At 42.9% G+C, this 24,045-nt stretch overlaps 1 protein-coding gene across 14 annotated transcripts in view; it reads left to right on the top strand.

Moving 5' to 3' along the window:
* Positions 1–24,045, top strand: part of DAB1 (DAB adaptor protein 1) — a 1,250,022-nt gene that overhangs the window by 1,213,642 nt on the left and 12,335 nt on the right. For 11 of the 14 annotated variants that reach the window (XM_063801487.1, XM_054667233.2, XM_009458771.5 and 8 more), the window contains 5 exons: positions 5,065–5,127; positions 7,466–7,574; positions 15,681–16,229; positions 19,834–19,961; positions 20,314–20,424. In XM_063801487.1, the coding sequence (XP_063657557.1) occupies positions 5,065–5,127; positions 7,466–7,574; positions 15,681–16,229; positions 19,834–19,961; positions 20,314–20,409 (945 nt within the window). In that variant the 3' untranslated portion in view covers positions 20,410–20,424. The remainder of the gene's footprint in view (positions 1–5,064; positions 5,128–7,465; positions 7,575–15,680; positions 16,230–19,833; positions 19,962–20,313; positions 20,425–24,045) is intronic. The other 3 variants (XM_063801480.1, XM_054667232.2, XM_054667242.2) reach the window with 1 other exon arrangement.

The following is a 24,045-nucleotide window of genomic DNA, read 5'->3' on the forward strand; positions in this document are numbered from 1 at the left end:
CTTGAGTGAAAATCATCTGGCAAAAGGAAAGTCTATATGTCAAGTATGAAGGTTATTTTAAAAGTTGTGCTTAAGGAGAAAATTAGCCAATAAATTATATTTATGATGTTAGTAAAAGTATGCCATGAGTTCAACACATTTGAAATGTAAATTGTGTGACTTAATTAATAACTTCATTTTAATATTTTCCTAACACTGAAAATAGTTGTGGCCCATTTTAAAAGCATAGAGTTGCAGTCTCAAAGAAGCCCAGAAGCTTCATTTGAATTGATTAAATAAACATTCTTTTTATGAATTTGGAAGAGGGTCTAAAAGACTAGCATAGCTTCACCAAATAATATAAAATATTGCTAACATGCTAGAGAAGGATTACCAAAGAAGAACATTTCAAGTCCAGCAAGATTTGGGAGAGCACCTGTGTGCTGTCCACCTCATTCCCATCAGCTCCTGGGCTGTTACTGTATGAAAGAGAAACAAGATAGCCAGGAATTGATGGAAAAGGCTGGGAAAGGTATGAAATTCCCACCACAACCTTGCCCTTGTCCACCACACTGGCCTCCTCTCTCCCACCTTCATGTTGGTAACAGTGAACTGCTTCCATTACCACCTACCTACTCTGTTCTGGGCCTCTGGCCATTTTAAGCAGTTTCCTCTGCCTGGATGGTCTCCTCTTTTTGGTCACATGGCTCCTCTCCTTCAGGATTTAGCTCCTGGCTATTTCCTTTAGAAAACCTTCTTAAACTTTGCCAAAAGCTGGTTGGGCCTCTGTATTAGTCTGTTTTCATACTGCTGATAAAAGCATACCCAAGACTGGAAAGAAAAAGAGGTTTAATTGTATTCACAGTTCCACTTGTCTGGAGAGAGGCAGAAGGCAAAGGGCACTTCTCGCATGGCAGCAGCAAGAGAAAATGAGGAAGATGCAAAAGCAGAAACCACTGATAAACCCATCAGATCTCATAAGACTTATTCACTATCATGAGAATACATGGGAAAGACCAGCCCCCATGATTGAATTAACTCCCCCTGGGTAACCTCCCACAACAAATGGGAATTCTGGGAGATACAATTCAAGTTGAGATTTGGGTGGGGACACAGCCAAACCATATCATTCTGCCCCTGGCCCCTCCAAATCTCATGTCCTCACATTTCAAAACCAATCATGCCTTCCCAACAGTCCCCCAAAGTCTTAACTCATTTCAGCATTAACCCAAAAGTCCACAGTCCAAAGTCTCATCTGAGACAAGACAAGTCCCTTCTGCCTATGATCTGTAAAATCAAAAGCAAGTTAGTTACTTCCAAGATACAATGGAGGTACAGGTATTGAGTAATTACAGCCATTCCAAATGGGAGAAATTGGCCAAAACAAAAGGGTTACAGGGCCCATTCAAGTCTGAAATCCAGCAGAGCAGTCAAATTTTAAAGCTCCAAAATGATCTTGTTTGACACCAGATCTCACATCCAGGTCACGCTGATGCAAGAGGTAGATTCCCATGGTCTTGGGCAGCCCTGCCCCTGTGGCTTTGCAGGGTACAGCCTCCCTCCCAGCTGCTTTCATGGGCAGGTATGGAGTGTCTGAGGCTTTTCCAGGCTCATGGTACAAGCTATCAGTGGATCTACCATTCCTGGGTCTAGAGGACAGTGGCCCTATTCTCACAGCTCCAGTAAGCAGAGCTCCAGTAGGACTCTGTATGGAGGCTCTGACCACACATTTCCCTTCCACACTGCCCTAGCAGGAGTTTTCCTGAGGGCTCTGTCCCTGCAGCAAACTTCTGCCTGGGCATCCAGGCATTTCCATACATCATCTTAAATCTAGGTGGAAGTTCCCAAACTTCAATTCTTGACTTCTGTGCACCCATAGACTCAATACCACATGGAAGTTGCCAAGACTTGGGGCTTCTACCCTCAGAAGCCACAGCCTGAGCTGTACATTGGTCCCTTTCAGCCACAGCTAGAGTGGCTGGGACACAGGGCACCAAGTCCCTAGACTGTATACAGCACAGGGACCCTGGGCCCAGCCCACAAAACCACTTTTTCCTCCTGGGCCTCCAGGCCTGTGATGGGAAGGGCTGCCATGAAGGTCTCTGACATGGCCTGGAGACATTTTCCCCATGATTGTGGGAATAAACATTAGACTCCTTGCTACTTATGCAAATTTCTGCAGCTGGCTTGAATTTCTCCCCAGAAATTTTTTTTTTCTATCACGTAGTCAGGCTGCAAATTTTTCAAACTTTTATGCTCTGCTTCCCTTAGAAAACTGAATGCTTTTAACAGCACCCAAGTTACCTATTGAATGTTTTGCTGCTTGGAAATTTCTTCTGCCAGATACCCTAAATTATCTCTCTCAAGTTCAAAGTTCCACAAGTCTCTAGGACAGGGGCAAAATGTCACTGGTCTCTTTGCTAAAACATAGCAAGAGTCATCTTTGCTCCAGTTCCCAACCAGTTCCTCATCTCTATCTGAGACCACCTCAGCCTCAATTTTATTGTCCTTATCACTATCAGCATTTTGGGCAAAGGCATTCAACAAGTCTCTAGGAAGTTCCAAACTTTCCTGTCTTCTTCTGAGCCCTTCATACTGTTTCAACCTCTGCCTGTTACCCAGTTCCAAAGTTGCTTCCACATTTTTGGGTATATTTTCAGCAACACCTCACTCTACTGGTAACAATTTTACTGTATTAGTCCATTTTCATGCTGCTGATAAAGACATACCCAAGACTGGGAAGAAAAAGAGGTTTAATTGGACTCACAATTCCACATGGCTGGGGAGGCCTCAATATCATGGCAGAAGGCAAAAGGCACATCTTACATGGCAGCAGCAAGGGAAAGTGAGGAAGAAGCAAAATTGGAAACCCCTGATAAACCCATCAGATCTTGTGAGACTTATTCACTATCATGAGAACAGAATGGGAAAGACCAGCCCCCATGATTCAATTACCTCCCCGTGTGTCCCTCCCACAACATGTGGGAATTCTGGGAGATACAATGCAAGTTGAGATTTGGGTGGGGACACAGCCAAACCAGATCAATTTCCTTCTAGGTACTCCCACAGCATCCTGTAGAGACCCCTGTTGCTATTTCTGCTGCATTACCTGAGATTATTTGCATCTACAGATTGGATATCCTCCCCACCAGTCTGTAAACTCTCTGCAGGCTGAGAGTTGGCGTTTCTCATTTTTATGTTCCCAGCACATAGCACAGTGCCCAGCATCTAGCAGTTGTTGAACATTTATAAAAAATTATTGTGCAGTTGGAAAGAAAATCAGTCCTTATAGGGCCCTACTGTGTGCCAGGCACTGTTATTCAATCTGAAAGCTGAAAGGGAAGGAAGAGCTGCAAGTAAGTTAACAAAGCCAAGCTTGTCTCCTTTCAGCAAAAAGAGACTTTTGTGCTCTTTCAACCAGTCTTAACCAAACATCAAAGAAAGTTCTCCTATTAATATTGTCAATACATCTGCAAAGGAGATCTTATCATCTCCATTGCCCAGATGAAGGAACTGTAATTCTGAGGAGTTGCAGATATTGAAAGTGGTAGAATCCAAATATACCCCCTGTTGGGGGGTAGCTACTATCTGGGCCCAGCGGTCCAGGCAGTAAAGGAATTTATGAAGACATTTGTGGGTAAAGAAAGGTAGACTTATTAGAGAAAGTATGAAAATACATTGCAAGATTGCAGTGGGCAGCACGGCAGAGAAGGGGCTGTCTGCAAAGAGGCAGGGGCTGGATGTAAGTTTTATAGGGTTGTGCTGGAGGGGCTACCTGCAAACAAGGTGGTTGTGCCCTTGGGTTGTTTGTGATTAACCATCCCTCAGAACAATTATTCCTTGTTCTTCCCCATCTGGGGCCCTCCCTGACCTGGGGCTCCTTTCTCTTGTGGTTTATCTTACCAGTACCTCACACCCCCAGGCATGGAGTGTGGGACCTTTTCCAGAGCCCAAAGCTTGCTCACTTGCCAGTAGGAAAGAACATTCCCTTCTTTGGATGAACCTAGAGATCCAGCCATGACCTGGTTAGAGCGGTTTGAGTGCAGGAGTCCTGTGTGGCAGGGCAGTCGGACTCTTCACATCCCTTCTACTAAGTGGTATGTCTAAGTTCCCCCAGTTTGAAGCTATCACTTAAGATCTGAAGATAAGGGAAAAGTGGTTTTTCCTTAGTGGACAGGTTTGTACAAAGCATGTGATTACATACTTGTCATAATTAAGTCACGCCATAGACTCCCTACAGTCTGTGAATCTGGCAGTTTATGCAGATTAATTTCTAAGTGTATCTTAAAGGGTTTCTTTAGCTGCTGTGGCTGGCCTTGCTCAGACACTCCCATATGATGGATGGGGAGAGAGATGATGCAGTGTCTGCAGTGATGGAGTTCCTAGGAGTGATTAATGGTGTATACACTGGGTTGTTTTTGATGCCTTTCCTGGTATTAAATGAAATGTTTTCTTTTCCTCCAACCACATTTTTTTAACCTGAAGATGGACTCTTTCGGAGAGTGCTGTTTGACTGCATTCTCTGTATTCAGAAAATTTAAATCGTGGCCTGGATGACCTTGATGCCACATCCCTGAGACTTAGTTTATTTATTTGTAAAAATGGGGATGATGATTCCTACCTCTCAGGGTGAATGCTATTGGGAGCCCTTACTGACGTGACCATGAAGTCATGTCCATACTTGCACATGGAAGGCAAGTTGTATGTGTGGATATACTCATGAGATAAAAACCAATGATGGGATTGCCTCCCTGCCTTTATCTCCTAGAAAAGAGAGACATTGCTGGCATTTGATGGTAAATAAGTGTGAAGTAATGTTATTACTGCTTATGGGAAGTGATTAATGGGCAGTCTTGACCAAGCCTAGATAAATAGCCAGATGCAAGGAAGCAAGAATTGATTCTGGCTGCATTCAAGATGTTGCCTTTGGGATCCTGAGGTATAGTAATGACCCATCAGGATTACGGTTTATCTAGAAATGATGAAAAACAGAAATGTGTATCCGCATACCATACTGTGTGTAAAGCAGGGCCCAGCAGCACCAGCTTTCTTTGTAGTCACATGATTACCTTTTTGTCTTTACAGGCTGTGACCCAATTAGAACTTTTTGGGGACATGTCCACACCCCCTGATATAACCTCTCCCCCCGTAAGTATGCATTGCTCTCTGAACCCTGCACCCCTTTCCTTTCTTTCCACATCCCCTCAGTGGCCAGAATATGGGCTTTGAGTGAAAGAGGGCTGCTGGTGGATTTCAGTGTTGACTCTTTCAAGCTGTGTGACTTGGACAAACTAACTAGTCATTCTGATCCTTAATTTGCTTGGCTATTTATAAAGGGGAAGTATGATATATGCCTCTGTTTTGAGAAATAAACGAGACCATGCATTTAGCAATGACAGGACTTGCCTGGGTGCTTGCTGTTCTGCTGTGGTCTGAGAAGAAAGGCCCGAAGGAGATGTGCTTCCTGACTACAAGGGGCACATCACCTGGTTGGGATTGTAGGCAGGAAACTCGGGATAGCACATATGATGAGGCATTTGTCAGCACCTGCCCCAAGCCCAGTACAGCATAGGTGGTCAGCCCAGTAAAGGAAGGATCTTCTCCCCACACCCTGCTCTGCCCATCCTTCTCTCCTTTCCCTCTTTCTTTCCTCTCTCCCTCCTTTTTGTTTCTTCCCCCCCTTCCAGCCTGCCCTTCAGCTTTGCAGACCATGACCTGGGCCTCACTGAGCTTCTCAAGAAGCTCTGGATTCCCAGCCACAGCTTCAGCCAGTGTACCTCAGTCAGTGCTTACAAAAGGACAGAGATTGCAGGGAGAACCTAATTTGAAAACGAAAAGAAGAAAACAGAATTAACACCAAAGCAAAACAGAATCCCAGTGCTGGATGCATTCAAAAGCAACTCTGCCACCACTGCAAAGAAAAGAGCCGAGATGGCCCCTCCAGCCCCTCCCCTGCCCATTCCCGGAGGAGGGCAGAGAGCAGTCAGCCGCAGCTGCACCAGCTGAAGCTGCTGGGAGGGGACAGCTCCTCTGGGCACTGCGCAGTTGAGCAAACCGAGGGATGGTGCTATGGTTCATTGGCAAGATGCGCCTCACAGAGAAAAGGCTGTAACCTCACCACTGAGGACAGATGGCACAAGACACTGCTGCCCACTGCTGCCACCAGGGAATCTAGGCACAGCTGCCCTGCTGCCAACACCTGATGTCCAAGGCAGCCTTGAGGGAGGGGACTGCAGCCTCTGTCCCCAAAGAAGCTGGATGGCTCTAGCGATTGTCATTCTACCCTTTATCCCGGGCTAAAAGCTTCTTCCTGGGAACTTGGAGTTGCAGAACGGCAGGGCTATGCAGCTAGAAAGGGTTGAAGAGATCTTCTAACCTTATCCCCTTCATTTTACAGATGAGCAAACTGAGTCCCAGAGAGGACATGTGACTCACCCAAGGTCACAAAGGGGAAAGAAAGAACAGCGCTGACTGTGTTTAAAAGTGCTTAACACAGCAGCTCATGGCTGTGTTTCTGGCCCTGAACCCAAGCGCAGTCCAAATGGGTATTTAATAATCCTCAGAACAATGCCATTCGTCCTGCAAGCTGCTAGTCTAAAAATGGCCTTGTCTAATTGCCATGATTTCAGGATTAATTGCTTGCCCCAGCCTATTCCAAGGGGAAAAAAAAGGATATTACAGCATCGAACAGATTTACACTCTGTAGGCAAAAGCTTGCTATAAATGGGTGTGGACATATACAAAATTATGAGTACTGATGTTTTCATTTCTGTATCCCCCATCTTGCCCACCAGTCCATGCAGCAGACCTTTTTGGAATTCCAGCACCGACTAGGCCCTGTAGAATTTTCAGTGGTGCAAGCATTGTTTCTTGTTGTCTTCTTGAAAATATTTACTTCTTTTTGCAAATGAAGATTCAGGCAAAATCTGGGGCGCTGACGGGGGGTGTTGGGGGGGGCACCAGGATACGAGGGTCTGTGCACCACTTGCTAAATTTTGTGTGTTGATTTAGTCAACAACTGCTCATTGACCGTGTATTAAATTGCAACCCCTGAGCTGGGCACACAGTAGGTCTTGAGTGGGTGTATTTCAGCTTGAATTGGCCACCTCTAAAGGGTGAATGCCAAATATTATGGAAAATTTGATACCTGAAAACACCCCCCAGGGAGTAGGGGCTCAAACTAAATCATTAGGATACTGGCCATTATTTGCCAAGCACCTACTACATGCCTATGCACGGTGCTAAAAATTTAAGTAATGTAAAATAATTTAATTACATAATCTCACTTAATCCTCACAGTAGCTCTGGAGGTGTCATTTCCCATATAGATAAAGTGTATGTAACCAGCACATGGGCTGCACACCCCATAAGTGGCTTGAACTGTGGACCCCTTCCCCTGTGCCTTAATTCCTGCATCTGCTACCTCCCAGCCTTGATGACTGCTAAGCCAGGTCTCATGTGTCCTCTGCCTCTCTCTGTCTGGCAGACTCCTGCAACTCCAGGTGATGCCTTTATCCCATCTTCATCTCAGACCCTTCCAGCGAGTGCAGATGTGTTTAGTTCTGTACCTTTCGGCACTGCTGCTGTACCCTCAGGTAAGCCCTCTTCCACCAGCTTCCCTTCCTTTGGCCTTCACTCATTAAGAGAGAGAAAGAGTTTACAGAGCCAGCCACCGAATGATGATAAAACACTGCTGTTCTCTCCTGTGACTCTTCAGGTGACATTGAGAAGCTATTTAGAGGAGGAGGTGGTGTTGGGGTCCAGAGCTCTGGGATGTTACTGGCCTGGAATTCACTGATGTCTTTCACCCAGAGAGCTCAAGATTCTATGTTACTCAGGTGTGCAGCTTTTGGGAGCATGGCATACGCACAGCTGTGCAATTAGCCCAAGTCCATTTCCACTCTTCCACCTCTGCCAGGAGAGAAAGCAATAAGCAGGGGAGGACATGGAGTCAGCTTTCTATAGACTTCTTGAGACCTGATGGATAGAAGGGATCTGCCTTACTTGGTGCTGACTCAAGGAAGGGGAAGGTCCCCAGACAAAGTGGGGAGCACCCTATGGGACAAGAGCAAACTGCTAACTGAGTTGTGAGAATAATGAGACTCCTGGTGAGTTAGAAAGTATGTGTTCCGTTTTTCAAATAGTCTTTAAATGTATTTACTACTTTTACAACAAGGTAAAAAAATATATAGTGGCAGTATTGCAGGTGAGTTACAAATGGATGGAGCCCAGCAATCTTACCTTGTTTCCATGGCATGAGGCGTTCCATGTGGCCAGGCCACTGTACTTGCAAATAGCCAAAGGTAGTTTAGTTCTGTTTTTCACATACATGGGAGCCTTAAAGGGTTTTGTGGTTGTCTTTAACTATGTATTTGAAATCTGTGGCTTTATCTTTCTTGCCTTTATTCTTATAAATGGCAAATAGAGTTGTTTGAATATTTTAGAATACCAATCTTCTTGCATTTTTTTCTATAATTACTTTTAATTACATACTGTTAGAAGCAAATTCTTGCCACCAAATATAAACTGTGCTTTTATTCAAAGTAAATTAAAAATGCATACCCTGTTCTAAAATAGTTACGGTTATTACTCATGAGCTAAGGGATCATTATGAACTTTTAGAAGCAATAGAGGTTGGTAACCCTTGGATCTAACTTACAGTTTAGACTGCAAATTGCCTAGAAATGTATTCAATTGTGAGGTTTCCCAATCTAATCTTTAAAAAGGGATAGTGATGATGACTAGTTTTCCTTACCTAAAATAGATATTAAAATATCCATGGGACTACTATAATGGCATATGCCATTTTAAATAAGAGTAAGTGTTTTCCATCAGAAATGCACCACCCTTCTATGCTTGAGTCTTGTGTTCAGAGTCTTGTGTTTGTCCTCATTGTTTTATCTGTAAAGGGTATGCTGGGACAGATGATGGCCCCAAACTTACAAATTTGCAGGCATGTTCATTTCAAAAATGCTCACCAGGTGCCCTCTATGTGCCAGGTCCTGTGTAGGTGCTTGGGATGTGCTAGTCCACACAACAGACAGAGAGCCTACCTTTTACTGGGAAGACAGGAAATAACATAAAAATAAGTAATTTGCATAATATATTTAAAAATGAGAAGTGATAGAGACAAAAGAAAATGCAGACCAGAGCATGGGGGCTTTTGAGTGCAGGCAGAGGGCAGGTGTAAGTGGAGCCCCTGTAGTCACGAGGGGCTCTTGCCTAGGTGACGTGTGACAGGACTAGCAGGGACAGGAAAGTCTCAAGTAGGCATCAGAGTTCAGGGTATTCCAGGCAGAGGAATGACTTGGTCCCCCAAGTCTCCATTCCCTTCTCTATAATTGAGAAGATGGGACTAGATGCAATTTTATATCTCTTCCAGCCCTAACATTTGATTAAAAACACGCTGAGGACCTGCCTGGGTGTATTAGTCCATTCTCACGCTGCTGATAAAGACATACCTGACACCGGGTAATTTACAAAGGAAGGAGTTTTAATGGACTCACCGTTCCACATGGCTGGGTAGGCCTCACAATCATGGTGGAAGAAAAAGGAGGAGCAAAGGAATGTCTTACATGGTGGCAGACAAGAGGGCTTGTGTTCAGGGGAACTCCCCTTTATAAAACCATCAGATCTCATGAGACTTATTCACTACCATGAGAACGGTGTGGGGAAAACCACCCCCATGATTCATTTATCTCCACATGGGGATTATTACAATTCAAGGTGAGATTTGGGTGGGGACACAGCCAAACCATATCACCGGGTCAGTCACAGCACTGCTCTGGGCCCTCTTTCAAACCTGTACCAGATTAGGGACTTGGAAGACCTGGGTTTTAGTCTTGCCGCTTAACCAGCCACATTGGAAGCTATGGACAAGCCACTTCCACATACCCAGATTTCCTTTCTTTAGCTGCTAAAATTTGGTAGATTACCTCCAAGATTTCAACTTTTAGAACACGAGTCTAAAATTAATTTCAATTAGCATGTTTTTGCTTTCTGACTCTAGTTAATATGACAGAACTGGCTTCAGTTGGTGTTAAACTGTGTGCCCTATTTCTCCCTTAACTGGCCATAAAAATTTCTGCAGCTATTGAATCCCGATCTCCTTGTGACTAATTGTCCAGCCAGTGATAAGGAGACAGGGAAGTGAACTGGAGTATGTGATACAACGGATGGACTGGCTCCTGGGGGCTTTTGAATCTAATGGGCCAGGTTTGGATCCTGATTCAGCCATTTATTTCTAAGCTTTAGACTCCTGGGCAAATTACTTGACCTGTCAGAGTCAGAGTTTCTTCATCTTTATAACTGAGTGTAAAATAATACTTACTTTGCAACAATATCATGAGAATTAAATGAATCACTACATTAACTGCAGCTGTAGAAGCTGTATCACTACACACTGAAAAATGCTGGCACATCATCAATATTTAGTGTAGAATATGCTGTATTATTATGATTATTCTGATTTCTACAGTAGATGAATATATGTCCTGTTCTACCTATATTTTTTCCTTTACCTGGAAATTAGTGCCTGTAATAAAGTTTAGGTCTTCAGCCCCTTGACTGCTCATAGCAGACAGCAGGAGAATGGGTGGCCTGGAGAATGTACTATGTATGAACACAAGCTCTGCCACTAGCCAGCTGCACCATACTCAGATAAATATCTTCTGAGCCTCAGGGAACTTACCCCGTTTTAATGGGGATGATCATAATTCTACCTCATAGAGTTTTTCTAAGGATTGCATGAGTAAATGCAGGTTGTAAAATATGTACAACAGTTCCTGGCAGTGCTTCCATCAGTAAGCACTCAACAGATGTTTGCTACATGGTTCTTCAGGAGCCTTGGATCTGCTATTCATACAGTGTGTAGCTGCATCAAATCTTTCCCTCATGGAGTTGCAATTTCTCCTATACAAATTAAAGAGATAGCAATCACACTTACCCCAGAGGCTTGTGGAAAGGATCAACTTCACAAAAATGTAAGCTCCACAGGGTAAGAATTTTTTTTTTTTTGGTAACTGTTTTGTTCTTTGTTTTGTCTCCACACACTAAAGCAGTGATTGGCACCTAGTGGAGGTATTTTTGAATGAATGAATCCATCAAATGAGATAATGTAGATAAGAGATATCATACAAGTTCTGTATAAATGTTGGAGGAGTTCCTTCGTTTTTAGTGCTTTTCTTATATTTCAGTCTGCCTTTTTTTCTTTTTTCAAATAATGGGGGTATCCCCAGGTGTCAGCATCTGGCTATAAATCACAATTTTCAACACTTTTTAAAAACCTAACTGTAAGGCAGCAAGGCAGGTGTTCCCTTTCACTCCACAGCAAGGAGATTTATGATTGCTCTGAAGTTCATGGCATAAACAGATGCTCCTTAGTACCTCCTCCCTCCACTATTGGACACTAATAGTAAACAGTTAACAAGCTGTTAAGTGGCTGCAGTGGCAGCCACCAAGTGGCTCCCTGTGTCCAGTGCCACCACTGTCCTGCTGCTGATGTGTCCCTTCGCTCATGCACAAGACCATGTGGCCAGACAGCCTTAACTCACAGGCCGAGGAGAGCCAGGCTGCAGGGACCCCCTAGGAAAAGTGAGTGGGACCTGCAGGCTCCTAAACATGATACCCAATTACCCTGTGCTGCCTTTTTTCTTTTGAATATTGTACTTTGGTCTGGAGCAGATGGCATGAAGCCAGAGAGACATGCTAATAGCTTTCTCCAGAAAAGTATGCACAGCCCATCTGTTAGCTCCTTGTGGAAAAAAAAAAATAAAAGATGGGAGGGGAAAAAAAACCTGCCACCAACAGTAGAATCATCAGAGATCACAGCACTTATGCATTGTGGGTTTAATTAGACACCGGGAAAAATGCAGTGAATGTATTGACTAGGACTCATTTACCTTTATGTAGGGCCTTTCTCCCGTCCCAAACCATGCTAGGCAGGGTGGAAAGAGAGAGAGAATAAAGAGTTCCTGCCAGCAGATGGTTTCTAGTCTCATCAGGGAAGATAGAACAACCAGGCAATTGCAAGGCAGTGTGACAAGTGTCATGATAGAGGCGAGCACAGGGTACTGTGGAAGCCCAGAGAAGGACCAGTGGTGCTGACAGGAGCAAGAAGCCATCCAGCAGAGGTGATAGTGAACTGAGTCTCCAAGAGCAAATCAGGGTTAGACAGCACAGAAGCAGGGGGATGGCTTTCCAGGCAGATGGGCCAGCAGAGACAAGAGACAGCAGGTTGGGTTTTGTTTGTTTGCAAATGCTGGAGGGCAAGGTGCAGTGAGGATATGGATTGAAGATAGTGATGAAGAGGTGGAAGGAGCTGACCCCCAAGGATGCATAGCCAAGCTAAGACATCTGAGCCTTATACTCAAGACAATGAAGTACCATATATGCATTTAAAAACAGTCCTTCACGGCAGCAAGGAGGGTGGAATAAAAGCAAAGCCAAAAATAGGCTGATGTCAAGAGAGTGAAAACATCCACTCATTCACCAAAATGGGCATCAGGTCTTGGGTGATTGAATCTGTGGGTAGTTCTCCACCTGCAGACCCAGCACCCCGTTCTTATTACAAATATTTGCAATACCTCCTTTCACACCTTGAAATGAATTTCATAGATAATGTAGTCTAGCTACACAATTTTTCAAAATGAATATAATTCTCTAACTGTAGTATAAGGCAGAAAGAAAAGAAAGAGAACTTGTAATAAAAATATATGTATTTAAATAAGGAAATGCTCAGGCGTGAGCACACTAGGAGACATAAGAGTCAGATGTAAGTAGAATCACTACTGAAAGCCACAGCTGTAAGTCCAGGCTAATACAGAAGTGTCATGTGGCTACACCACCATGAGAAGCGCTTCTGTCAGGGATGTCAGGGACTGCCATTTTCCAAAATAGTGAACACCTTTTGACAGTGTTCCAAACCAAAAATACAGTCTTCTCTCCTGTGCACAATTGTTGAATTCCTGGAAAATTAAATGCATTAAAATCAAATGCAAAGATAACTGAATTTCCATGTAATTCAAAGTCGATTCTAGGTGCAAATGATCATAAACAGGATGTGGAATAATGCTTTGTCGTACGCATTGGTCTCAGACATAATAGGATGTCTACTGTCAATGCTTGGGCCTCCTAAATGCCAGTAGTGCCACCCCCTCCTCTTGTGACAATCGAAACACACCCCACAAATTTTCTAGCCACCCCTAGGGGGCAGTAGCACTCCCACTGAGAACCACTGGGCCATATCAAAGTAAACCAGAAAACAAGACGGAGTTGCCGGATTCTTCATCTCTTGGTAGATTTAAGCCACTACGTTATTATGCCATGGGCGAGGCAAGCTAAGCAAGCTTCACGTTTGAAATTTCAGCTCCAGGGCCTCTTCACCCCTCTTGTTTCAGTGCAGTTGGACAAAGTGGTCTTACAAGATATTCTCCATTTTGTTTGTTGACATCATTGTTTTATTCCACAGAAGTGTTTAACACTGCGAGATTAATCAGCAAGAAGCCCAGGTGTCCTGTTGGTGCCTCTCTGGAGCCTCCTGTTAGGGAAGCACGGCATGAGAGGAAATGGGCACCTTGCAAGGAAAATCACCAGGCCTTGAATGTTGGCTCTAGCCTGTATCAGTCAGATGAAGGCGGGTATATCTGTGACTGGAGCATGGAGTGAGGCACCCTGCGTTCGATCTCTCTGGGCTCACAAGAGTCAGTGAGATGACTCATAATGTCATCAATGCCGTAACGCCCACCCATTGTCCCTTTGGAAGTTGCTAGGATACTCTGCATCCATTCCTCTTTTTTTCCTGGTCTCACTACACTGCATCGGTACATTCCTACTGACAGCCATGGAAAGGCTAGTTTTGAGAGGCCAGGCAAAGCTAGCTTCTCTGTTCTCTGTTCTGCCCAGCCTGAGAACTTGTCTCTCAGGCTCAACTGCACATAGAGGTGGCCATTGTGTCCCCTGAGAAGGGTGGGGACCCCTGGAAGCACATGGGAGTTTCCTGCAGGCCTGCAGTATTCTAATACAATCAAATAGAAGGCAAGGAGGTCTATTAACTGCAAAGATCAGAAATTGGTCTTGGCCATCTGGGTGAGGCAGTGTGTGGCACAAAGGAAGGAACCCTGGCTTTGCGGGGACAGACAACCTCAGTTTGACCCTGCTCCTACCTCATACAACCTGTATGACCCTGAGCAAGTTGCTTTTCCTTGAGCACCAATTTCTTCATCCCTAAAATAGAGATAATAATACCTACCCTGCCGGGATTTCGTGAAGACATAAAACACCTACTAGTGTACGTGGCGTGTTGTAGGCATTTAATAAGTCAAGCTTGTTGCTGTTACTATGTTACTATTATTATTATAACAAGTGTTGCTTGTGCTCCTGTTGAAATGTATATGTCTTACCTAAAAAGAATAATACAGTGAACAATTATCATGGTAATACGTGTATACGTGTGAGTACAGGATGTGGGGTTTTGCAGTGTGTAACCTGTACTGATGTATGAGGTGCCCCTGAGTGGACAATAACTTTCTTTCTTTCTTTTTTTTTTTTTAGAGACAAGTGTCTCACTCTATTACCCAGGCTGGAGTGCAGTAGGGTGATCATAGCTCAGTGCTGCTTCAAACTCTTGGGCTCAAGTGATCCTCCCGCCTCAGCCTCCTGAGTGCCGAGACTATGGAACTCTGAGCATGTGCCACCATTCCTGACTAATTTTTTAAAATTTTTGGTTTGGTCTTGTTATGTTGCTAAAGCTGATCTCAAACTCCAAGCCTCAAGCAATCCTCCCACCTGGACCTCCCAAAGTGCTAGGATTACAAGCATAAGCCACCACATCTGGCCCTATTTTTTTTTTATTCTCTAAAATTGGAATAAGAATAATAATACAGAAATCATGCATAATACCTCTATCTACCATTTATTACATGTCTTTTGTATATTAAGCAATGTAATAAGTAACTTTCTAGCCTCTATCTAATCCAAACCGTACTACTAACATTTGCTGAATGTTGATCCTGTGTCAGGTACAATACTCCACATATTAAATATGTACTATCCATTAATCTTCAAATCAACCCAGTGAGATAGAAGGTGTTTATACCCATTTTACAAATAAAGTCATGGAGCCCTAGACAGATTTAAGAACTGCTCCCCAAATTACATAGATAAGAAGTGGCCATTTGAATTTTAACCTAGGTCTCTAAAACTCCAACATTCGGATTCTTACTCACTTTGCACACTGCCTAAGGCCTGTGAAGGAAGGTATTATAACCTGGTTTTACCACAAAGAGTCAGACTCTTAGAGAGCTTATGCAATTGACAGGGTCCTAAGTGCAGCAGGAAGAGGAGGCAAGGAGAAAACCCAGGATGGCCTGCCTTCCATCCTTCTGCCCTGTCCCTGAGACACACAGCTTCTGAGGCTATGAGACTTTAGAAACTTTTAGCAACTACAGAAATGTGATTACTAGCATTCTAGTTTTTGCTTACAGATCATCTCCTCAGAGAGGATTTCCCTGACCACTTCTCTAGGATATAGGCTCTATGACAGCAAGGACTTTTGTCTTGTTCGTCTTGGCATCCCCAGTCCCTGGCACACAGTCTGGCACTTAGTTGGTGCTTGATACATTTCTGTCAATTACCTGAGTCCATGCATCCTTCTTTCCCAGGACACCAGGGAAACACCTGACTCTCCTTTTTCATTCTCCCAGGTTACGTTGCAATGGGCGCTGTCCTCCCGTCCTTCTGGGGTCAGCAGCCCCTCGTCCAACAGCAGATGGTCATGGGTGCCCAGCCACCAGTCGCTCAGGTGATGCCGGGGGCTCAACCCATCGCATGGGGCCAGCCGGGTCTCTTTCCTGCCACTCAGCAGCCCTGGCCAACTGTGGCCGGGCAGTTTCCGCCAGCCGCCTTCATGCCCACACAAACTGTTATGCCTTTGCCAGCTGCCATGTTCCAAGGTCCCCTCACCCCCCTTGCCACCGTCCCAGGCACGAGTGACTCCACCAGGTCAAGTCCACAGACCGACAAGCCCAGGCAGAAAATGGGCAAAGAAACGTTTAAGGATTTCCAGATGGCCCAGCCTCCGCCCGTGCCCTCCCGCAAACCCGACCAGCCCTCCCTCACCTGTACCTCAGAGGCCTTCTCCAGTTACTTCAACAAAGTCGGGGTGGCACAGGATACAGACGACTGTGATGACTTTGACATCTCCCAGTTGAATTTGACCCCTGTGACTTCTACCACACCATCGACCAACTCACGTGAGTGCCCCTCACTTAAGACATAAAACCCAATGAGAGCCGTAACTCATGTCTGGGTTTCTGGGGTCAAATAACTCATCTCACTTGCATTAATCAGGCTTCTTTGTTTGTATTATTATTACTACTACTACTACTACGAGCTACCAATTTAGATACCACTGATAACATACAAACCTTCTTCATATGTTCCATGTTTATTTTTAGACTTATGATAATGCTTAATGATAAATTTTGTTAGACTTGTTTGACAGATAATGAAAGTGAGGCTCGAAGATGAAGACAATAGACAAAGTGGTATTGAATTGAATGTAAGCCTGGTGTTTTTCCACCATGTTACTCTGCCTCTTAAGATTTTGTTAGTTTGCTCTTCATTCGTTCATTTATTTATGTATAGACAGCTTATGACACACAGATTTTGGCGTGTCTTATTGAAATAAAAATGAATGCAAACTTTAAAAATTTGGGGAACAAGTTTTAAACATTAGAATATAAAATAAGGATCAAGAGAAAACTTAGGGCAGAGATACGCAGCCATAAGGTCTTAAATAGCTTTTATAGTTGAAGCCTCATTTTAGGTTAAAGCTTCTGATAGTTAAAGAGAACAAAAAGATAGTGCTGCAGAAAGTTCTGGACTGGGAACCTGGAGATCAGATTTATTACTGACCAGTTTTGTGCCTTTGGGCAAAGCACTTTATTTCTATGAGCCTCAGTTTCCTCATCTGTGTAAGCGATGGGTTATTAAAAGGATTCAATGGTATATGTACTCAAACATTATAGAACTCCCAGAATTTGAAGTATCTTTTATCCTCATTATTAGCACATGTTAAGTGTTTTTTTGCAGTCCTGGACCAGAGTTCTGGTGTTGACTCCTCCACCACAAGCTGTGTCTTTGGGCAAGCGTATGACTTCTCTGAGACTCAGTTTTATCATTGGTAAAATAAGTGAATTGGCTTGGATGAGCAGTGTGCATCCTTCTAGTTCCAGCTTTCAGTGAGTCTCCTCCAGCTCATATTTCTTCTGCAAACATCTGGAAAACAGTGACTGTGCAGCCAAATCAGAATCCAGATACACTTGAGCACATGTACACTTGTTTGACACAATTCAGGGAAGGTGTTCTGGTGACTCAGCCTGTGCCTTGACACCTGATAAGAGGAAAGAAAAGGCTCATGCTACAGTGAGTTTGGCGGTTTCATTACTGTCACAGGTGATATGGATCACTGCATGGCCAATACTGTGAACTGTCAAAAAAAACACCCCTAATGTTAATACAATTAGATTGTGCCATTTCAGCCAGGTTCAGAATGCTATTCTGAAAATGAATGCCCTCAACGTGTATAAACAACCCACTTGCACTCAGGCCATACGATCTACATAGTGGCAGCATCTCTATTTATGCAGACTCACAGGGTTTCAATGAGGAATAATGAATAAAAAATGAAATGTTAAAGAAATGACAGCCATGCATAAATAAGCAAGCATCTTTTTAAAAACAAACATCTCTCTTTCAATGGACTTGTGTGCCAGCTACAAATGAAAGAGGAGAGTTTAAGTTCTTTGAGGGCAGGAACTGGCTCCATCATTCCTACACTTCTCATAATGCTAGCTTAGTGCCTGGCACATGAGAGGCATTTGGGAAAGGTTATAGAGAATGAAATAAACAAAATGGAGATGACTTAGCTACTGTTATGTTTTAGAGCATTGCTGGCAACCTCGGCACTATGGACATGTTGGGCCAGATAATTCTTTGTTTCAGAGGCTGTCCCATTGTAGGATGTTTAGCAGCAACCCTGGCCTCTAATCACTCTATGAGAGAAACATATATCCCCTTCCTGTAATGTCGAGAAAAATGACTCCAAGCATTGCCAAATGTACCCTAGGGATGAAATTGCCCCAGACTGAGAACCACTGCTTTAGAGTATTAGAAGCATCCTATAAAGCCTTCTAAAGATTAAGACACCTGCATAAATAAACTCCTGTTTATGCTTTCCATTGATTTCATTAGGTAAGTCTGAGCAGTATACCTGCCAGAACTGGCAACTTAGCTTGTGTTCTCAACCTTTAGTCAGCAAAAATCCACTTCAAATACAATTCAGGATCTAAATAAGCTAATATTTATTAAACATCTACTACCCTTCAGGGTGTTTGCATATAGCTTTAAACCCACTTTCAATATAGTTTGTTCCATAGTCATCTCCTGAAACAAAACAGATTTCATTGCAAATTTTTTTCCAAAAACTTGCTGTTTTATTTTGAACAAAATTAGAAAAACCAGTCTTTATATCCTCTGACCCATCAGTATCCCCTTAAGAATGTTTTGGGAAGAGGGTTGGTTGGATCAAAAGTGAACCTCAAATAGAAACAGAAAAGCACAGTTGGACTGGATAGTGTCAGACAGAGCTCTGTGAAATGCCAGTGCTGCTATTTCAGAGCTGTGTTAACCCTTCGCAAGTCACCTCACCTCCCTGAGCTGCAATTTCTCCATCTGGGAAACAAAAAAGTTATGATAACAACTTGCAGTATTTGTATTAAGGTGTATAATGAATGGGAAGTGCCTAGCACAGTGTCCAACTCATTGGCACATTATAAATAATAAGTTACGAAATAGCATCATCTTTCTATATATAGATTCATCAGAGTAAAAAGTATGCACTAAGTTTTACAATCATTCACTGTCTGATTTCTAAGTTCTATAACATTAGGAAAATTCAGCTGCTAAATCAAGTCATGCCACCCTCTCACTTGGGTCTTAGCCAGTAACCGGTATTTTCAGTGACAAATTAGAATTTATTAAAAGAAGAGTGGTATCAAATGGCATATTTGTTCTAAACCTCTAAAACAAATGAGAGGAGATGTGGGTGGGTCAGCCCAGAAAATGCGCATCCTTTGTCCTTATAGAATCAAGTACCAGCTGTGAAGTTGCCATCAGCTACATCCATTTTCCCAGATCACTGAGACACTTTCTCTTTATTCAACATGTGTTTATTGAATACCTCCTATGTGCCAGGATTCAGAATCTGGTTCTACCAGTTGCCATGAGCAAATTAGCAAACTTCACTTTCCTTACCTGTCAAATTAGGATAACCTCTACCTCAAAGATGTTTTATGAGGATTAGAGATATTGTCTGTAAAGTTTCTAACAGTGTTTGACACATGAAAGGCACTCAATAACGTGCCCTCTGATGAAACACAGAAAGAAGAAAGCAAACCATAGCCCAGTAGTTCTCAGCTTGGTCATGCATCAGAATAACCTGTAGCAGGTTGTTCAAACACAGAGTCTCTGATTCAGTAGATCTGCGGTAGGGTCAGAAAATTTCATTTCTAACAAATTCCCAGATGCTACTGCTGCTGCTTGTCCAAGGACCATCCTTTGAGAACCACTGCCTTACCTATCAGTGTGGATGAGCTCCTTCCTGAAGTCAGATGTGTGAGAGGAAAGATCAATATGTACAGAGAAAGAATTCAAATATTCAACTGATTCCACTGGAAATAGGAAGAGGAATCCTAAGATTTGACTTGAATATAAGCAGATTCCTGAGGTTTCTTTGGGATACATTGATGGCAGCCAGGCACTTAAGATGTCTCTTTTTCTGTGGTCTCTGTGTAGCTCCAACCCCAGCCCCTAGACAGAGCTCTCCATCCAAATCATCTGCATCCCATGCCAGTGATCCTACCACAGATGACATCTTTGAAGAGGGCTTTGAAAGTCCCAGCAAAAGCGAAGAGCAAGAAGCTGTAAGTGACCAGTTTGTTATTTGTTTGTGTCTTTCCTTAAAATTAAGACCTCTGTAACTGAAATGGATAATGCATGAGGAAGCCTACATAGAAAAGAATGCTGGCTCAATCTCATAAGTTCTCAAGGGGTTGCTAAAGGGGCTTTCTTTTGTGTTCAAATGAGTCAGCTGAAAAGGACTGCCTTTTTATTAAATTGTTACTACAAGTCCACATTTGTGGTGTAGCATCCTCTAAATGCCGTTGCACCCTCCTTTACAATAACTGATTGTGCTGCATGAAAGTATATCCAGGTGTCTTATATTTTCAATGCTTGAAAAGAGAAAAAAAAAAGTATTATCTTCTTGTGTTCTAGCCTGATGGATCACAGGCCTCATCCAACAGTGATCCATTTGGTGAGCCCAGTGGGGAGCCCAGTGGTGATAATATAAGTCCACAGGCCGGTAGCTAGATAGCGCAGGTCTGGGTAGGTATCTGTCCTTTTTATCTCCTTTACCCTTAAGCTATCTGCTTTCCCTGTTGGTTGTTCTTCACTTCTGAAGCCACATCCTCAATGTTTGCACCATGTCTCCTTGCCTGAGCTGTATTGCTGATGTTTGCACCATCGCTCCTTCCCTGAACTGTATTCCTGATGTTTGCACTATTTCTTCTTGCCTGAGCTATATTACCAGTGTCTGCACCATGTCCCTTTGCCTGGTGTCTACATTCTACTTTGCCTTTTCTCATGGATGCATGACCTTTGACATACCCTGGGAGGTAGGGGTAGGGGTGAGAAGTGGGAACTGATCATATTATTTTATTAATAATATGTTCTGCGTGGTTGGTGGTGATAGAATGAGGCATGGTCCATGCTACTTAGCATGCATTTAGTTTCTGGAAGCATCAACATTTTGAGATGGACACATTCTGCCCACCCTGATAATTTCTCAGTGAGCCATGGTCCAGATGCTTTAATCTTTTAAGCAAAATGTCACTGCATTTGCCTACACTCTGCAGATCTAAAGAGGTCACCAATCAAACACACAGAGAAGCCAGACTAAGAAGCAAAAATAAGCAGTGCTTGAAATAAGATTGATCAAGATGTAAGATCAGAGGCAGCCCTTTTCGTCTAGCCAGAAAGGACCCTGCACCCTGCACCCTTTCTGATGTGAAATTCAAAGCCCAGAGATGTGTAGCACTCACTTCTAAGGCTGTGCTATTTGCACCTGTGCTGCAGCATGTGGATTGCCACCAAATCACTTCAGATTCCATCAGCAGCTACTTTGAGAGAGATGTACTTACATTTACTAGAAGTGGCTTTTGGCACTTGAATTTCAATACATCTGATTTGATCGAAAGAAAGAGGAGCTGATGAAGCAAACCTTCTTAGGAGACAGAAGTACACCTTGTTACCCAGACATGATTTCTAAGGTCACTTCTTGACAAATGTGTTCAATTTTCAGATACTTTCTTAGTTTTCTATAAACACACAGGACTGCAAGGCCATTCCCAAAGGGCTCCTTTTTAAAGTTCTGAACAGTATGGTCAAAACCATTAAAATGGTAAACGGTTTTCTCCACTCATAAATGGATTCTGAGGCTACCTCAGAATTAGTCTTAGTCCACACGTAAGTTAGACAGTTACTGAAAGCTAATATGGTATTTTGAAAGTGTATTTTGTTAACAGGTATTTTTATTAAAGAACCTAACACACTGTATAGTGTAGGTTGCCACATTTTGTATCAGTGCAATAGCACATAATAATATGTCATGCCATGCAAAACCACCTACGATTCGCTTAGAAGTTCACTCTTGCAAAGCTACTTCAGGAGTTGATATATTGAAAGCAAAGTCAATGTTTCAGGAAAAAGAAAAGTTGGGGACTATAGGCAGACTCCTTGGGATGATTCCTCATGAGGTATTTTACCCCCTGCCTAAGTTGTATTTCACGTGCTCAACCTTGCCTTAAAAAATTTGATGAATGAACTAGAGGTGACAAGAGCCATTCATCAGGATAACAGCAAACATCATCCTAAAATTGAAGTTCTTCTAGAAAACACAGATGACTTACACCATTTGCAGATCAATGTATTAAACCCTCATCTTTATGAACCTGTTCAGCTTGAGACAATCCTACAAGCCAAACTGTTTCATGGGGCTTTGGTCTGTTCCACATTTAATGCTCTGTCCAGTACCCCAAGCCACAGCTGAGCTGTAAATGGACATAGCATAGTAGTGTGGGAAGAACTCAGGATTTGGACTTGAGTTTAAATCCTAACTCAGCTACTTAATAGTGGGAAATCTTGGGCAAGAACCAAAATTTGAGTCTTGGTTTCTTCATCTGCTAGAAGGGGCTTATATTCTCCATAATGGTAACTGAGATAGTTTATGTTGAGTATCTAGCACAGAGACAGACACTGAGTAATCAGCTTAAAATTTGGCTTAAAAAAATATCTAGGTTCTGGAACAACATTGTTTGAGTTCAGCATCTGTCTCCACCACTTCCTGGCTATGTGACACTGCTGAGATTTTATAATTATTCTCTATCTTGTTTTCTTCATTTGAAAAATAAGGATAAAAATAGTGTCCACCTCATAGGGTTATTATGTGAACTAAATAAAGTGATATATGTGAAGCTCTTAGCACTGTGTATAGCACATAGAAAGCACCTAATAGATGCTAGCTACCCTCATCATCACCATCACCATCATCATTATCATCATCACATATATCCAATTAATGCACGCTCCCCACTCTCTTGGATTTTATACATTTAGCTTTTATGTATAAGGCCATATGGTTGGGAAGTTTTGCTTTGTACTTTGTCTTCAGATAATTAATTTTCAATATGTGTCACAACAGCTTTGGAAGGGAAAAAAAGAAAAAAGCCTGCTGCTTAGCTCTCTGGCTTGCCCCACCACATAGTCAAATCAGAATGGCCCTGGTTTGTGCCTCACACAGCTCACTGCCAAAAAATGGGCTGTCTTAGAATCACATGCAAGTCAAAATAAGTACCTCCCAGCTCCAGAGGAGGGCTGGACTGTAATCTTCGGTGAAGTAATTTTCTCCCTTTGAAAGCTTAGCCTGGCCACTTCACAGTTATCAAGATTCAAGTGCCAAGGGGCAGATGCCAGCTTTGCAGACATAGCCACTATGACACACATGGGGGACGTCTGGGAGAGCCATTCTGGGTCCCTCCATCAATAGCAGCACAAGACACATTTAATCTTTCCATCTCCATCCCATTCCCCCATCCACCCAACTGAAAATTTACTGACTGCAATTTCTTAGTGCCTTTCCAAACATTTGGAGAAGAGAGACCATGCAGGGAAAGTTATGTTCATGGCTTTATTTTTTTCCCCTCTGCTTTCATATGGTTGGAAAGCAAGAGTCCTGTCTCTCTTATCACCCTTGCAACCATTATCACCAGCTGTTTTTTATTAGAAATACCTGCACAGTTCTGAGTAAGTAGGGATGACATCTGTTGATAAGCTAAAGCCATATCACACCATAGTAAGAGGAAATAGACGGACTCAATCCCCGCAGGTGGAAGCTTCAGGGCCAATCTCAAACAGCAGTTCTGTTTTAGCAATAAAGGAAAATATCTTCAATTACTTCACTTTTTTTCCCCTACCCTCCCATCTGGGAGAATCACGTGTCTTTGAAAGACTGGGTCAACAAGGGCAAAAAAGAACCAAAATAATATTATAATGACTGGTATGGGAATGGCAGGTAATTTATACTTCACTGATGTGTTGCTGGAGCAATTTTAAGGGCGAAATGTTAGCTTTTGAGGAGATGAAATAAAAATGAAAACATTTATTTGGTTAAATGGCTAAGTAAATAAACTGCCTATCAGACTTTCCCAGCTGTCAAGTCAGAGTAGCATCTGTAACAATGGGGAATTGTTTGGTCTGCCTCCCTTAGTAACAATAGATATTGCCATAAATAATAAGTTGCTGTCATTTTTTAATACCGATCTTCGTGGTGGGAATGCAAGACATATAACGTATTACCTGATGGATTTCTAGTGTTCAAGGGAAAAGAAAGCTGAAACCTCAGATGCTTTGGGAAGAAGAATCTTAAGAGAGTGAGAGAGGAAGAGAGAG

Source organism: Pan troglodytes, chromosome 1, assembly GCF_028858775.2.
Source record: "Pan troglodytes isolate AG18354 chromosome 1, NHGRI_mPanTro3-v2.0_pri, whole genome shotgun sequence".
NCBI lineage: Eukaryota > Metazoa > Chordata > Mammalia > Primates > Hominidae > Pan > Pan troglodytes.